The following is a 17,462-nucleotide window of genomic DNA, read 5'->3' as shown; positions in this document are numbered from 1 at the left end:
TATAATGCTAAGTGAAATAAGTCAGATAAAGACAAATACAATATGATTTTGCTCATATGTGGAATTAAAGAAACAAAAAGAAAAACAAGCATAGGGAAAGAGAAAGAAATCTAGAAGCAGACTCAATTATAGAGGAGAAACTGATGGTTACTAAAGGGGAGTTTGGTGAGGCAGCGTTAAATAGGTGATGAGGATTAAGGAGTGCACTTGCTGTGATGAGCACCAGATGTCCTATAGAAGTGTTGAATCACACTATTATCCACCTGAAACTAATATAACACCATATATTAACTAAATGGAATTAAAAATTGGAAAAAAAGGAAAGAAAACAATATTTTTTATTAAATATGTCTCTGTGCTTGAGGGGGAAAAAAGAAAAGAGCAACAGAAGAGACATAAGAGTAAGTACAATACCCACCATGAAAGCACCAAATGATATAATCCAAAAAAAGTGCTTAGTACAGTGCATGGAAGAGTAAATGATCAAGAAATATTAGGGGCGCCTGGGTGGCGCAGTCGGTTAAGCGTCCGACTTCAGCCAGGTCACGATCTCGCAGTCCGTGAGTTCCAGCCCCGCGTCGGGCTCTGGGCTGATGGTCCAGAGCCTGGAGCCTGCTTCCGATTCTGTGTCTCCCTCTCTCTCTGACCCTCCCCCGTTCATGCTCTGTCTCTCTCTGTCTCAAAAATAAAAAAAATAAAAAAAAACATTAGCTATCATTGTTATAGTCATTATTGTATGTATGGTGTAGTTTGATTTTTAAAAATCAGAAACTACATAGACATCAAGTCTAATAGTGCTCATGTTACAATTGGGGAAGCTGAAGTTCAGATTTAACTTGCTCAAATGCTCAGAATGAAGTAGATGCAGAACTAGGCCCTTCACTAGGCTTCTTGACTTCCCCTTCAGTGTTCTTCTCAGGGTTACTGATCTCAACTGTAGAACAGGAATTCTTCCCCAGAGAAAGGCTGTGCATGTTTCCCAGGAAATTTCTTTATCTTCACATCTATAAACTCCTGAGAAGAGGCAAGAGGCAGTTCAAAAATACACTTACCAGGGACCCTGGGTGGCTCAGTTGGTTAAGTATCCAAACCTTGATTTCAGTTCAGGTCATGATCCCATGGTCGTGGGATTGAGCCTCATATCAGGCTCTGTGCTGACAGCCCGCTTGGGATTCTCTCTCCCTCTATCTCTCTGCCCCTCCCCAGTTCTCTCTCTCTGTTTCTGTCTCTCCCTCTAAAATAAATAAATAAACATAAAATAAAAACAGTCACCAGGCCAGACAAATTAACACCAGTTCAATGGGACATGGATTTTTGGTAGGCTTTTCATCAGGAAAGACTGTAAAGGAGAGGTGTGTGTGTGTGTGTGTGTGTGTGTGTGTGTGTGTGTGTTGGTAGTGGTGGTAGGGTATTAGTTCTAAAATACAAAAAGAGGGATCTCCAAAATTCAGGGTTCGTTGTGTGAGGACCCAATGGAAATCAATGACTGGAAGTTCAAATGAGGTGGACTGAACCAAAAATCAAAGGGCAACCATACAAGAGGGATTGAATCTGGGAGGCAGAGGTGCTTGACAGAATTCCATGAAATAATAATATTAGACTCAAGAAATGCTGAGTCTCCTCTTAGCCTTTGTCAAGTCCCAAATCACCTGTATATAACTACCCCTTGGCAATCATGTGTAGGAGATAATGTCTGTCCTTGGGGTCTTACTCACCATTTCTACGAAGTTCACCCCTTCTCTGATCGAGGCCTCTCTTATCCTTCCAATCAAAAACAAAAACAAAAACCATAAAAGCAAAGGCCGAGGTTAGACTTTACTTATATTTTGGTATGAATTTATTGGATGTGTTTCTCCTTTTGAAGGTGTTTATATTTTCAAAGCTTGGTAGACTATGAGCAATGCCAAACCTAAGGGTAGACTGCTGGTGAACTTACAGTTACTCTGGGGTCTATGAAGAGAAGCAGTTAAGCTTGGAAGCTTAATTCCTTTCTCTCTTGCTAGTCATAGACAACTAGCAGTTGAAAATTATTGAAAAGTTCAACCTAATAGAGCATACCACTACAGGTCAATGGACAAGTACACTGGATGTTCAACTTAACTTTCCCTTAAATAAATAAATAAATAAATAAATAAATAAATAAATAAATAAACAAACAAGCAAGCAAACAAACCCTAATGAGCACTAATGGGAATATTTACCACCAAAGAAGTGGAGCTATTGGAGGAAGTGATTCAAAAAGCTTCCCGAAGGTGAGACATAGGGATATATATCCCCATAACGACTTTATCCATGGGCTTGCCAATTACTTACGTTTTGATTTACAGAAATCTCTTTCATACACTTAATCTCTTGTACTCTGAAGCCCACAGGCACCCACTGCCAACACTCTGTTCGTTTGCACAGGCATATCAGGCAGGAGTTAAAGGTATGACTGCTAAATATTGCATAGGCCAGTAATGTTGATCTCTCCTCCCTGGGCCTACCAGAAAGGAAAATATCTCTATAGTAGAGGGAGAAAACTCATACCCAAAGGTCATCCCCAGCCTCAGAGTCTTGTGGAAGAAACACAAAATAAATACATCCTGGGAGATCAAAGACCAGAAAGCCTTATTGGCTCCAGGGAAAGTCAAATCAATACCCTAACAAGGGGAGGAATTGCTTCACTCACCCTGAACCCCCAATCCCAGGCAGGGGAGGGAGGGCGTACTCACATGACTTGTGCTGAAATAGGGAAGGAAGGAGAATGTGAGATGAGACTGGGAGTCCAAGTGAGAGATATAGAGAAGGAAGGGAAGTAAGCAGGCACAGAAGCTGACAGCCATCATAAGTTCAAGCCTTTGACAGCAGGAGACTGGAACAAAGGAAAAAACTGTCTAAAGCTGTGATGAGGCTCTTACTGGACCTCCTGCTCCTGGGCCACCTAACAATGGTCACCTATGGTAAGGAAGGAAATTGCTATCTGGCCGCTACTGCTGTCACAGGCAAAAGTCTGGGGTGTGGGGATTGAATGGTTACTGAGGAAAGCCTATTCCTGCTGAATAGGTGAGTATTCTCAAACAGTGCTACAGACTCTCTCAGTTTGGGGCAGCTGAAGACTACTGAAGAAGCTAGAAGGTAAGTTTGGGTAGAAATTAAAAAGGATCCTCTCGAAAATATCCACATGATTTTCTAGTACTTGTCATATCGCAGGGACATTAAGAAGGTGCCCAATGCCACCCAAATCCTTCCTCCATCTTCTTTCACCTGAAATTCTGCCATTATATCTTAACTCCTCTATTTCTAGGTCTTGATCCCTGTTAAGATATATAAGCTTCAAGGAAGGAATGTTGTCCAAGAGTTATATAGGACCTTAAAAGTAATCTAGACCCATTTTTCATAGTTATGAACAAGTGCTCAAAATATCTGTTTACATAATTCCAGACATTGAGAGTTCACCACTTCCCCAGACTATCTAGTCTGTGCAAGAGTAGTTCCAAATGTTAGAAGTTCTTCCTTGTGTTGAACTAAATCCACTTCCTTGTGACTTCCATCCTAAAGCCCCGGCTCTATTTCTTGGATAGACAAAGAACATATCTACTCCCTTGATGTTGTGACAGCCCTTTAGAGTTCTGAGGAGAGACACCATGTCCCTTTGATTTATCTCTTCTCCAAAATAAACAAGCCCTAAAAAATAAATAAATAAATAAATAAATAAATAAATAAATATAAAAAAAATAAAATCTGTGAACATTTGGAAAATAAAAATAAAAATTTGATAGGACATCATGGCATATTAAAAAAAATAAATAAAATAAACAAGCCCTAGCTTCTTCAATTGCTATTCATAGGACTTGGTGGTTTCTTACCACCTCTTGCGGTAGCTCCTTTCCCTGTGAATATGGCCCAGTTTGTCCAGGCTACTTGGAGGAAATTAATGCTGGATATATATCCTAAAAGAAGTCTGGCTATCCCATAGAAGCATTATTTCCTTGGGCATTCCCCCATTCTCATTTATATCCCTGAGAATTGAGATAGACTTTTAGGTAACTAAGCATGAGTAATAGTTAAGTGAGACCCAAGATAGGGCAAATCGGTTCTTGCTGCACCTCTGCTTATTCCATATCTTTAGAGGGAGAGGATGGATGGATGTTAGGTTGGTGTCCCTTTGTGGTCAGAAAGAACTCAGTTTTTCATAACAGACTCAAATTATGCTAATCTATCCTGGGCCTTTGTGACCCATCAAATTCCAGAGACTCAAAGCTAAAAGAGATACTAAATCAAGTTACCTGAGAGGAAAAGAATGTGCTCCAGGCCAGAGAGCATTAGTGGCAGAGTTAATTTTCCTAAATAATAGTGCTTTTTAAAAACAGCAATATTTCATCATCTGCCAGGTTTTAGAGTACACCTTTCTACCTTCTCCAAATCTGTTGTTTTTAGCGGAGACTTACAGAAGCAGGACTGGGGCTCAGGGTAACATTCTGTACATGTTAAAGTTAAATTGTGTGTGTTCACGTGAGTACTCTCATGTATATTGTTCCTTCTTCTGCCTGTGAGGTCCTCTAGACATGGAAGCAGAACTTTCTTTTGTGTGGAGTGTTTAACACTATAGATCTAGAGCTCAGGACATACTGAATGGCCAATAACACCTTCCCTCTCCCTGGATCTTAGTGTCTCCAGCCTACTGTACAGTGATTAGATCAGCTTGGCTGGCCTCATAGGGCCTCTAGGGGCTAGAATCAGCTGCTGGGTCAAAGACACATGTTGAAATAATAATGATGATGATGATAATAATAATAATAATAATAATAATAATAATAAATATTTTCACTTTATAAACATTATAAACATTTTATTAACAGCTATTATCTAAGCCAGGAGGCAACCCAAGAGAGGGAGAGAGGCCACACATGGGGGTGTGGGGTTATGGGAAGATCCCACTCTCTGTGTGATGGTGAGAGGACGAAGATTTAAAAAAGGACCTAAAATTGGCCCTATAAAGGAACTCTTGCCCAGAAAACTAAGTTTTTCCTTTATTTAGGACTATTACACAGGCCCTGCATTTTGCTTTTCTAAGTCCAGTTCCTAGAACAAGTACTGTCACCTGTTTCTCAAATTAAACTCTTTTCAACAAAGCCCCTTGAGTCGATGCCTAGCCCAGGTCTTTCTCCTGTAGAAGGATAATATTTAGAGAAAATTCAGTTTTTCCCTGAGAAAAGAGAGTAAGACTCTGAAGGCCTGGGAAACGCTTTTCAGAAAATAGCCAGCAGATGGAATTTGTTTTCAGCAAGTCAATTCAAGCAACTTTAAACCATGTCAAGTAAGGGGTTACTAATTTCAGTTGTGGCTAGTGGTTTAATAAGGTAAGAAGGCAGTGTAGCATCCAAAAGCCTTTCTTCTAAGCCCGTGGGCCCAGTTCAGCCCCTGCTTTCTGTGTAACTTTTAGATAAGCATCTTTCTTTCTCTTGGCTTGCCTACATGTACCATGAGGAAATGCAACCAAAAGCCCTTGCAGCTATGCCATTCTAGAAGTCTCAAATTCTATACTGCCTGGTACCTCAATCCCTGTCAAAGCAAGTGCTTTGCCATTTGGTGGTTTTCACGGATCCATAAAAGGCAGAGCATTTCCCCAGGAGGTGAGAGTTTCCTGAAATAGATTTTCCCTACCCAGTCTTCCAAGAAAGTCATCTATATTGCTTAATTTGATCAACATTTCACATTGGCTTCCAAACAAGTCCTGTTGCTATTTATACAGGCTACTTTATCCTTCCTGGCTCCTTACAATCCATGGATGGCCTATTTCCTGCTCATAACTTGGTAGGCTCCCCCAGGTTGGTGAGGGTAGCCGCTTACCTTCTCATGTGCTAACTCCTCCTTCAGGTCATCATTAAAACTGAAAATGATATAATCTAATTAATCTTTCCTCTGGAGAAGACATATAGAGGACTTCTGTAAGATAAGAAGAATCAAAACAAATATGAGAAGTTTCTCTTGAGGCATGAGACAGGACTGACAATTATCTACCACCTACTGAATGCCATCCATCATGCTAGGTGCTTTCACACCTAAAAGCTCATTTGATCTTCAAATAGCCTTGAATGGAAGGTTTATTGTTATCTCCATTTTATTGATAATGACCTGAATCTCATACAGGTTTAGAAATTTACTCCAGGTCACACAGAGACATGGTGACACAGGTCACATGTTATGATAGACCTTGGACTTCGATTGGTGTTGTTCTTCTTACTACATCATGCTGTTATTCATTATTCTCCTGATCTCATTAGGTGCTTCTATTCACTGTTTCTCTAGGCTCTCTGAGAATCACAAGGAAAGCTGGCAGGTGAAAGTCAATTCTATTGAGGTTACCTTCACTTTGGAGATCAGAGTACATAATGTACAATGTCTTTTTTGTGTGTGTGATGCTCTATGCCTACCATACACTCTGTCGTTGTGCTACTAATGAAGCAGGAGGAAGAGGGGAAAACAAGAAAAAGAAGGAAGAAGAATAGAAACCAGATGGAAGGACGGGTTGAAGGTAGGAAAGAAGAAAGGAGAGGGGAAGAAAAAAGTAAAAGGGGAAAAAATATGTAATTCTTAGAACTATTGTTTCTAACTCTGTCCCATGCCCTTATTCTGGAATGTGGAAGTAAAGCCCAACCAATTCTTTTTTTTTCCTTTTCTTTTCTTTTCTTTTCTTTTCTTTTCTTTTCTTTTCTTTTCCTCCTTTGTCTTCTTTTTTTTTTTTCAAGTAGGCTTCATGCCCAGCGTGGAGCCCAACACACGACTTGAACTCACAACCTTGAGATCAAACCCTGAGCTGAGATCAAGAGTCAGACGCTTAACTGACTGAGCCATCCAGGTGCCCCAAGCCCAATCTACTTTTAGAAGTGACTTTCAAGATTGAGAAATTGAGATTGGCTATTCATATTCTTGACAGACCACAGTGGGCTCTGTGAGATAACCCAGGAAGTTCCCAGAAAGGGTAATGTAAGCCAGGCCTTGCAGTTCCCTAAAGTCCCCCAAGAAGGAAGACATACATACATATAGACAAAGGCATGTTCAGCTGTTCCAAATGTCCTCACAGCAGAATGCTGCTTTGTTGTCCAGGAGAAAAGTGTGAGAATGTTTTCAGAGGAGGGGAGACAGATTTGGGAGAGCTGAAAGATTATTGGGAAAGAGCACATTAAACTTGGAGGCTCAGATGGTTTTCATGGGTCTTAAGGCCCCATATGTGTGTTTGCAAGTGACACGTGTGTGTTCACGATGATGATAAGCTGTATTTGCATGCATATGGAGGCCTACACTAGCAATAGCACAGTGAAACTCACCACCGTCTGGTGATAGTTCACCACCAGCTAGAAAATGTAATTATTTAACTTCCATTTCCATTACAATTAGTATTGAACCATCTAGGATTGGAAGGTACCTTAAAGAGTAATACTGTCCAAGACATAAACAAAGCTCAGAATTTCCCCCTGACAACTTAGTCCATCAATAAACAGATATGGATAATTATAAAGTTCATTTTTAGGGCAAACCAAAATCCACCCCTATTATGCTCCCATTCATGGGTCTGAATTCTGCTTCCTGCACAATCTGAAACCCTCCAGAGAATATGTGGTGGATTTAACAACATGGACTCATGTTTGTTTATTCTTTTCTACTCAAGGCTTTTATCTTGTCCAAAATATGCTAGTTATGCTCTAAGAATCTCTGCTGAGGGCACAGACTAGAGACTTGACTTTAGTCTCCCCACTGATAGAAGCCCTGGTACTTGGCAATAAATTCTGGGAGGATGCCCCCATCCTGTCTTCCATCTCTTTGACTGAAGCCTGGGAATCTAAGCTACATAAAAGGCTTTTATTCAGTTACATCTCACAGTTTCAAGCTCATTCTTCTAGTACAGACATAAAGAAATTGTCTAAATACAATCCCTCACTCTTGGTCAGATTTAAGTAAAACACAAAGTCCTCAAAATACAACTTTATGAATGGAAATTTCTAAAGGGAGGTGATGGCTCTCTCAACACCCCCAACTTGCCTTCCCCATGTTTCCTTCCCCAGCATTCCAAGGATCAATCTCCTTTTGTTCCTACTACCATCCTTACCATAGCCAGCTCTAGGATTTTATTCATATCCTTTTCCTCTCTAGACATTTTTCTCTCCATTACCCCTCGGGATGGGATTTTCCAATGTACCTTTGGTGAAACCTAAGAGAAAGCAAAAATAAAGAAAAAGAAATAAGGAAAAAAGTCAGGCTTTTAACTGCAAGTTTCAAAGTTAACAATAACTAATGATTTTATTAAACAGGAATACATTTCATACGTTTCCACCTTCAGAGTTGCCCTTTTCAGCAAACTTCCTCCCTTCTAGAGAAGAGCTTATGGATGGGGACCCAAAAACTGAGCCCTTCTGTGGAGCAATGGGGAGTAAGCAGTGAATATGGCCCTTTCTTTCTTAGCCCTGAAGCCCCCATATTTCTCCAGGTACATAATTACATAATAAAATATCCCAAACACAGCTATTTAGCATTTGCTCCTACACTTCTTTTGGAAAATGTTGAAAGAAGCTTTTTTTAATAGACTTACAGAATTTCACAGTTTGAAGAATCCTTAGAGATCATTCCATTCAAAGTCTCTACATTATAGATAAGAAAATGGGTCCTCCTGGTGAAAAGTGACTTACCCAGAGTCATCTCACAGCAAGGTAGTGACAGGAAAAGGACTTGAAACTGAAAAAAAGCTAACGTGTTAAGAGCTTTCCTTCTGAGAACAGGTTCTGATTGATGAGAAAGCTGGCAGAGAACAAAATGACACATCAATCTGACAGTATTATGGAAGGAAATTTGAGAGGTGTTTCTCAGAAGCCTCTTGAGATCTGCCACTTCTATCCTAGCTTCCAGATGGGTGGGCTATGTCTGCTTTCTTCCTCTGTTTCTCCTCTTCAGGCCATCCCATCCTGGAAGCACCTGAGAGTGTGACAGGGCCTTGGAAAGGGGATGTAAATATTCCATGCACCTATGGTCCTCTGCAAGGTTACACTCAAGTCTTGGTAAAGTGGCTGGTACAACGTGACTTGGATCCAGTCACCATATTTCTACGTGATTCCTCTGGAGACCATATCCAGCAAGCAAAGTATCGAGGCCGCCTACAAGTGAGCCACAAGGTTCCAGGAGATGTGTCCCTCCAACTGAATAGCCTGGAGATGGATGACCGGAGCCACTACACATGTGAAGTCACTTGGCAGACCCCTAATGGTAACCAAGTGGTGAAAGATAAGATCATTGAGCTCCGTGTCCAGAAAGGTGAGTCACTGTGGGGGGTAGGAAAGCACTAATAGATGAAGGCCAAATAAAGGACTATAATCCTAGAAAACCTTGATAAACCCAGGGAATTTTGTCTACTTGTATACAGACTCTTTTCAGTTATATGTGCTAATCAAGAGAAGTGGACAGGCATAAGATCCTCAGGGTCACCACTCTTATAGTATAATTTAAGAAGTGTTGAAAAGGGCTCCTTATCTTCAAATATTTACCCCTTGAAGTTTCCCAGAAGTTCCAGCATCCACACCCTGGTTTCCCTCCTTGGGTTATGGGTCTTAAAACTCATGAAAATGAGTATATCTATCTAATCATAATATTGGAGAGTAACTAGAGGTTGACAGAAAAGCTCTGGGGAAAGGGATGCTGGGGTCAGCCAAGATAAATATTGCTGACTTGACAATTTATGAAAACCTGCCCTGGTAATCCAAAATTGCAGATAATCCAAAAACTCAATCTACTGATGCCTAAAAAAAAATCTCTATACATTTAAAAAAAAATCAGTTGATTTTTAATTCCAGATAATCCCCAACCCTAGATAACACAAAACAGTACCTAATCGTCCAAAGAAAGATTTTTTTCTTCTCTCCCAAGTCAAGAGCCCCTTTTAGTTCCCTTTGCAGATATATACTTGTTCCTATACACAGGAAGCATGACTCAGCCTTGTCTTCACATATCCTTGTAACTTCTCAGAGCCTCCCCTCTTGTCTTCCCTTTTGCAGTCTCTGTTTCCAAGCCCACAGTGACAACTGGCAGTGGCTATGGCTTCACAGTACCCCAGGGAATGAGGATTAGTCTTCAATGCCAGGCTTGGGGTTCTCCTCCCATCAGTTATGTTTGGTATAAGGAACAGACTGTCAATCAAGAACCCATCAAAGTAGCAGGGTCGAGTACCTTACTCTTCAAGCATGCTGTGGTGGCTGACTCCGGCTCCTATTTCTGTACTGCCAAGGGCCGGGTAGGATCTGAGCAGCGCAGTGACATTGTGAAGTTTGTGGTCAAAGGTGAGCAATCCTTTCTTTTGGAGATCCTTGCAATCACAGTCCTTGTAATGGAGATATCTTTATTCCATAGAAGACAGTTTGTGTGTGTGGAGGGGGGTGGTGTCCTGGGTTGTGCAATCACAGAGAAAGAAAAATTCTGAACTGATAATCACAAGGCTGGAGACAATGCCTGTCATGTTGTGGGTTAAGAAGACAAAGAGGGTAATGGGGAAAGTGACATTCACTAGGTAATTCATATTTTGCAGACACAATTCACAAGAACTCAGCAGACATTTTATAATTGATTCCCACATCTATCTCATGAGATAGCTATCATCAGCCTAATTTTACGGAAGAAATTGAAAATCAGAAAGGGAAATATATTTGCCCAGAAGCTCACAGCTAGAAAGTTCAAGTTGGAACTTGCATGAAGATGGCATACTCTTTCCATTACATCTAATTGTCTCTTATGTTTGAATCTTTATTAGCTCCCGGACACCCTTTGGAATCTATTTTTGTTGTTGTTATTTTCTTTCTTTCTTTTTTTTTTTTTTTTGTATAGTTGACACACAGTGTTACATTAGTTTCAGGTGCACAACATAGTGAATTGACATACATTATGCTATGTTCACTACAAGTGCAACTACTATTACATCACTATTACAATATCATTAACTATATTCCTTTTACTGTGCTTTTATCCTCTTTTATTTCCTAACTAGAAGCCTCTATCTCCCATTCCTCTTCACACATTTTTCCCATCTTCCCACACTCCTACCCTCTGGCAACCATCAGTTTGTTCTCTGTGTCTATAGATATAATTCTGCTTTTTTTAATTCATTTTTTAGATACCATATGAGTGAAATCATATGGTATTTGTCTTTCTCAGTCTAACTTATTTCACTTACCATAATATCCTCTATGTCCATCCATGTTGTCTCAAACGGCTTGATTGCATTCTCTTTTATGGCTATTTAATATTCCATTGTACATATATACACCACTTTTTCTGTATCCATTTGTCTAACCATGGACACTTATGTTGCTTCCATATCTTGGCTAGTGTAAATAATGCTGCAATAAGCATAGAGGTGCATATATCTTTTCAAATTAGTGTTTTCATATTCTTTGGGTAGATTCCCAATAGCAGAATTAATGGATCATATAGTATTTCTACATTTATTTATTTATTTATTTATTTATTTTTGAAAAGCCTCCATGCTGTTTTTAACAGTGGCTGTACCAGTTAACATTCTCACCAGTAGTGTATGAGGGTACCTTTTTCTCCACATCTTCACCAACACTTGTTATTTCTTGTCTTTTTGATTTTAGCCATTATAACAGGTGTAAGGTGATATTTCATTTTGCTTTTTCTTTGTTTTGTTTAGTGAAGATTTTTGTTGTTATTTTGTTGTTTGTGTTTGGTTTTGCTTCATGAAATAAAGCCCAGATATCTACATACTGGTTTTTTTTTTTTTATACCACCACCCCCCACCCCCTTCCATCTTCTTCTAAAGTCAAATGAAAGTTCTGGTTGATGTCTCTGATTGACTCTGGTAAATCAAGGTCTGGCTGTTTCTTACAGAATTATCCTGGGAGCACAACAAATTATGTACATAAAGGTTGCAGATTGGGGTTTAAACAGCCATCCCAGCAGTGGTATGTCTAAATGCATCTTGTTGCCTTCCAAGACATCTCCTTGGAAGGGAGGATGTTTATTCCAACAAGGCTGCCATTGCCCAAAACATGTTGGGAACTAACTTTTAGGGACTTATCCTCTGAGCCACCTAAAAATTATTATCCTCAGAAGATAGCTCTGTGTAAGGAAAATGAGCAAGCTGGCTCTCACTCACTATTTGGATTAGGAGATTAATGTTGGTTTGAGACTCCTTTGTTTTCTTGAAAGAATTTATTTCCCAAAGTTGAGTTGTAATGAGTGTGTGTGTGTATGTTTTGGTCTGTTAGTTGTTGGGGGAACGAGGGCAGCTTGACTCTTAGAGAATTACATGGCCCAGTTCTCTGAGAGTTGACAAATGGTCAGGCAGAGAGGGCATAACATGACCAGAAAGTCCAAGAAAGTATACTTCATAAAGTGATAGTTGAAAATTCTCACTTTTCTGTGAGTTAGTTCCTAGCCCATCTGGGAAGGACCTTGCTTACAAACAACCTGTCCATTCCTTATCAAAGTTTATGCTTACAGGCAACAAAGTCGTTAGGCACTATTTACCATTGTCCTTTAGTGATGAGAAAGGAAAATGAGACTCAGAGAAGTTACTCTCAGTCTTGCACCCTTCTCTGCTCTGTGAGCCTTCACCTTCTTTCTGCACCTCAACCTGGTTCCATGATTCTGGTTGCATTTTATCTCTGACCTACATAGTTCTAAATCCTCATTCCTCTGCCTTACACTCTATGCCATTCCTCACTTATGATATAGCTCTGGATGCCATGCCTTTCTTCACATTCAGACAGCTAAGCTTTGATTTTAAAAAATGCAGAGATGGGCTCCTGGGTGGCTCAGTCAGTTGAGCATGCGACTTTGGCTCAGGTCATGATCTCACAGTCTGTGAGCTTGAGCCCCGTGTCAGGCTCTGTGCTGACAGCTCAGAGCCTGGAGCCTGCTTCAGATTCTGTGTCTCCCCCTCTCTCTGCCCCTCCCCCACTCATGCTCTGTCTGTCTCTCTCTCTGTCAAAAATAAATAAACATTAATTACATTTTTACTGCAGAGATGCTTTGGCCTCCGTTATCAGTTTACTTTCATGTTCTGTGACACCCACTGCCTATCCCCATACTGTTTATCAACTTGTGAATTTTTGTCCCATTCCTGATAGCAGCTGTTGAGAACACTTTTACTCTATTTTAAGCCTCCAGTTTGGCTCTCATAACATGAGAGAATACCCAGATCCGTCTCAGATGTGAATTCTCTCAACTACCCTCTCTGTCTTGACATTTCCCTACCAATTCCTTCTTGGAGCAGAGTAAAATATGCCTTTCTCTCCACAGAAAACCCTCCATCTGTGCTTTCAACCTCAGCTAATCTAACTCTCTGACCCACCTATTGAGTCATCACTAACCTCCAAATTATGAAAATTTTAGACCTTTTCATTCACACTCATCCTCTTCAACATCAGTGTAACAGCTGACATTCCTTCCTCCTCAAAGGTCTTTCAAATTCTATCAGCACCACCATTCTCTTTTGGTTCTCCTAAGACCTATCTGACTGATCCTTCTAAGACCCCTCTGCTGGCTTTTCCTTAATTTATCTCTTGGATCATAAATGTTGTCAAAGACCTAGTTTGAAGCTTCGGCAACATCTTTAACTTCCTCCTCCCCTTCCATTTCAAATAATCATCAATATCACCAAGTGCTGTGAATTCAACTACTGAATCAGCTCTCTTATTAATCTCCTCTTTTCTTTTCCAATACCCTCATTAGTTTCATCATATTTTTTTCTTGAAATTTCTGGGGAATGGAAATAAGGAAAGTGTCAGTGTTTTTTTTTTTCCCAATCGCCTTTTAAATGACTTCTCTATGCCCATCCATTCACACCAAAGCATCAACTAAATCATCATTTATTGAGTATCTATTCTATGTCATGAGATATAAAATCCATGAGGGTCCAGCAAAGTACTTGGCATATAGGAGGCACTTAATGGATATTTGTAAATGAATAGACAAAATATACCACTCCTTCACCTTCAAAAACCTCACCACACTGTTGTCAGAATTATTTTTGCAAAATTTAGATTGGGCAATGTTTATTCCTTCCTCAGAAACTTTCTGTTGCTCCACATGGACACTTCTACAAAAAACAAAGCCTAAACTCCCTTAGTCTGTTCCCAGACAACCTATCCAGACTTATCTTTCCACATCTGTAACATAAAGTGCTGTTCTTCCTACCTGCAATTTTCTTCCTTCTTCTTAGTCTAAAGAAATTCCATCCACCTCCATTGACATCTTTTTGTCAATGAGATATACTTTGCATACTATAAAATTCAACATTTAAATGAATATGATTCAGTGGTTCAGATTGTTGCACACTCATCACCATTATCCAATTCAAGAGCATTTTAAACACTACAAAAGGAACCACCATGTTCTTTAAGCAATCACTCTCATCCTCCATTCCTCCAACCCCTAGAAATCACTAATCTACTTTCCGTTTACTTACCTTAGAATACTTATCTATTCTGGGTATTTCATATTAATTGAACCATGCAATATGTGACATTTTGTGTCTGGTTTCTTTTACTTAGCATGATATTTTCAAAGTTCATCCATGGTGTAGCATGTATTAGATTTTCATTCTTTTTATTGCCAAATATTATTCCATTGCATGGATATGACGCATGTTATCATTCACTCGTCAATTGATGGGAACTGGGGTTGTTTCTACTTTTTTGTTATTATGAATAATGCTACTAGTAGCAATCATGTACATGTCTTCATTTGGATTTCATTTCAATTCGCTTAAGTATATGAGTAAGAATGGAATTTCTGGGTCATATAGTCACTCTATACATATATTTTTGAGTAACTCCTGAACTCTTTTCCAAAGTGGCTGTACTATTTTACATTCTCATCAGCAGTGTATGAGGGTTGCAATTTCTCCTCATTTTTCATCAACTTATTTTGCATTTTATTTATTAAATTATAACAAACTAAGTGGGTATGAAGTAGTATCAACTTGTTACACTTTGCATGTCCCTAGTGACTAATGATGTTGACTATCTTTTCATGTGCTTATTGGCCCTTTGTATGCCTTCTTTGGAGGATAGATTATTCAAATATTTTGCACATTATTTTTTATTGAAGTGTAGTTTATTGAAGTATACAATAATATATTAGTTTCAGGTGTACAATGTGGTGATTCAACATTAATAAACATTATGAAGTGATCACCATGTATAGTCTAGCTACCATCATTTACCATACAAAGTTGTTATGTATTATTACATATTATTGACTGTATTTCCCATGTTGTGCATTGTATCCCCATGTCTAATTTTATAAATGTAATTGTGCACATTTCAAAATTTGATTGTTTGCCTTTGTAATTGTTGAGTTGTAATATTGTTTCGTATATTCTTAATGCTAGATTATTTTCAGATATATTGTTTGCAAATATTTTATCTCATTCTATAGGTTGAATTTCACTTTCTTGATAGAGTCCTTTGATACACAAAAGTTTTTAATTTTGATGAAGTCTAACTTATTATTTTTTTTTCTTTTGATGCTTATGCTTTTGGTGTCATATCTAAGGATCCACTACCAACGCAAGGACACAGATATTTACTCCTATGCTTTCTTTTCAGAGTTTTAAAGTTATATCTCATATGTTTAGATCTCTGATCTATTTAGAATTAATTTTTATATATAGCAGGAGACAGAGGGACCAAGCTCATTATTGTATTTTCTGGTTGTCCCAGCATTATTAGTTGAAGAAACTATGCTTGCCCACTGAATGGTCTTAGCAGTCCTGTCAAATATCAATGACCAAAGATATAAAAATTTATTTATGACTCTCAATTGTATTACATGATCAATATATTGATACAAGTACCACAGTTTTGATTTCTATAGCTTTGTGGTAAGTTTTTATTTTTTATATTAAATATAATTTATTGTCAAATTAGTTTCCATACAACACCCAGTGCTCATCCCAACAGGTGCCCTCCTCAATGCCCATCACCCACTTTCCCCTCTCCCCCACCCCCCATCAACCCTCAGTTTGTTTTCAGTATTTAAGGGTCTTTTATGGTTTGCCTCCCTCCCTGTCTGTAACTTTTTTCCCCCTTCCCTTCACCCATGGTTCTCTGTTAAGTTTCTCAGGATCCACATATGAGTGAAAACGTATGGTATCTGTCTCTCTCTGCCTGACTTATTTCACTTAGCATAATACCCTCCAGTTCCATCCACGTTGCTACAACTATATACAATGCAATACTACTTGGAAATGAGAAAGAATGTAGTAAGGTTTTAAATTGGTGAGTTTTCCAATTTTGTTTCTCTTTTTCAAGATTGTTTTGGTTATTTAGGATCCATGGCAATTCCTTCTGGAGTTATATTGATCCATATAGGATCAGCTTTTCCATTTCTGCAAATAAGTCATTGAGATTTTTATAGTGATTGAATTTATTCTACAGATTTTGACAGTATTGCCATCTTAATAATATTAAATTTTTCAATCCATGAACATGAGACGTCTTTCCAGTTATTTGAAACTTCATTCAACAATGTCTTGTAGTTTTCAGTTTGATGCTTCTCTCCTGCATCTCCTACATCTCCCCCTTTTTCTTTCAATTGGCAAAGCTGGAGGGCAAAGACAGAAGCTTGTGAGGCATATTTTTGGCTTCATTGCTGTCCTATTCTCCACACTAGGTATATGCAAAGTAATTAGACAAAGATTAATATAAAACTAACAATCGCAGAAAAGATTAAGGGTTTTATATAATTCATTGGATTAAATTCTGAGATTCGATTAGTTATCTCAGATAGAGAAGGAACACCACAAATCATCTCAAGTTTATTTTTGAATGTTTTATAGATGTCCTTTTGTAATTGAACTATATCAGCAGAGGTGTACCTTGATTAAGAAGGTGCCGATGAGGGGCACCTGGGTGGCTCAGTCGATTAAACATCCGACTTCGGCTCAGGTCATGATCTCACAGTTTGTGGGTTCAAGCCCCGCGTTAGGCTCTGTGCTGACAGCTCAGAGCCTGTAGCCTCTTTCAGATTCTGTGTCTACCTTTCTCTCTGCCCCTGCCCTGTCCATGCTCTGTCTCTGTCTCAACAATAAATAAACATTAAAAAAAAATTTAAAAAAGAAGGTGTTGATGCACCAGGTCCCATGATATTGTAGATTGATTATATACGTGGCGGGTGACACAAATGTTCCAATCACATTGAAGCTTTATCTGTTGTTGTAAACTAATCAATTGATCTAGAAAAAGTACAGCTTGTTGCAAGTCATATGATTGGCTCTCTATTCAGCTATCAATCAGCCGTTGGCTGTTACACAGCCTTTCTGAATCTTGATGCCAGTTTTGTACAAAGTGGGTGGTTTGTACAGTCTGATGCAGTGCAAAACTGGCTGTTGTTGCTGTAGCTGTAATAGCTATAATCCCAAGTAGAGTGGTTACCAGTAAAGCTACAAAAAACATGGGGTGCAGTGTAAGATA

General features: G+C 39.0%; 1 protein-coding gene across 4 annotated transcripts in view; it reads left to right on the top strand.

The window, feature by feature from the left end:
• The first annotated feature begins 2,754 nt into the window (after positions 1-2,754).
• The window catches only part of VSIG4 (V-set and immunoglobulin domain containing 4), an 85,955-nt gene continuing 71,247 nt past the window's right edge, over positions 2,755-17,462 (top strand). For 2 of the 4 annotated variants that reach the window (XM_045471050.1, XM_045471051.1), the window contains exons 1-3: positions 2,755-2,942; positions 8,929-9,285; positions 10,023-10,304. In XM_045471050.1, coding sequence (XP_045327006.1) covers positions 2,888-2,942; positions 8,929-9,285; positions 10,023-10,304 — 694 coding nt within the window. In that variant the 5' untranslated portion in view covers positions 2,755-2,887. The remainder of the gene's footprint in view (positions 2,943-8,928; positions 9,286-10,022; positions 10,305-17,462) is intronic. The other 2 variants (XM_045471052.1, XM_045471049.1) reach the window with 1 other exon arrangement.

This window comes from Leopardus geoffroyi, chromosome X (genome assembly GCF_018350155.1).
Source record: "Leopardus geoffroyi isolate Oge1 chromosome X, O.geoffroyi_Oge1_pat1.0, whole genome shotgun sequence".
Taxonomy (NCBI): Eukaryota; Metazoa; Chordata; class Mammalia; order Carnivora; family Felidae; genus Leopardus; species Leopardus geoffroyi.
Note: the sequence above shows the minus strand (reverse complement) of the source record. Positions and strands in the feature narration are given on the sequence as shown.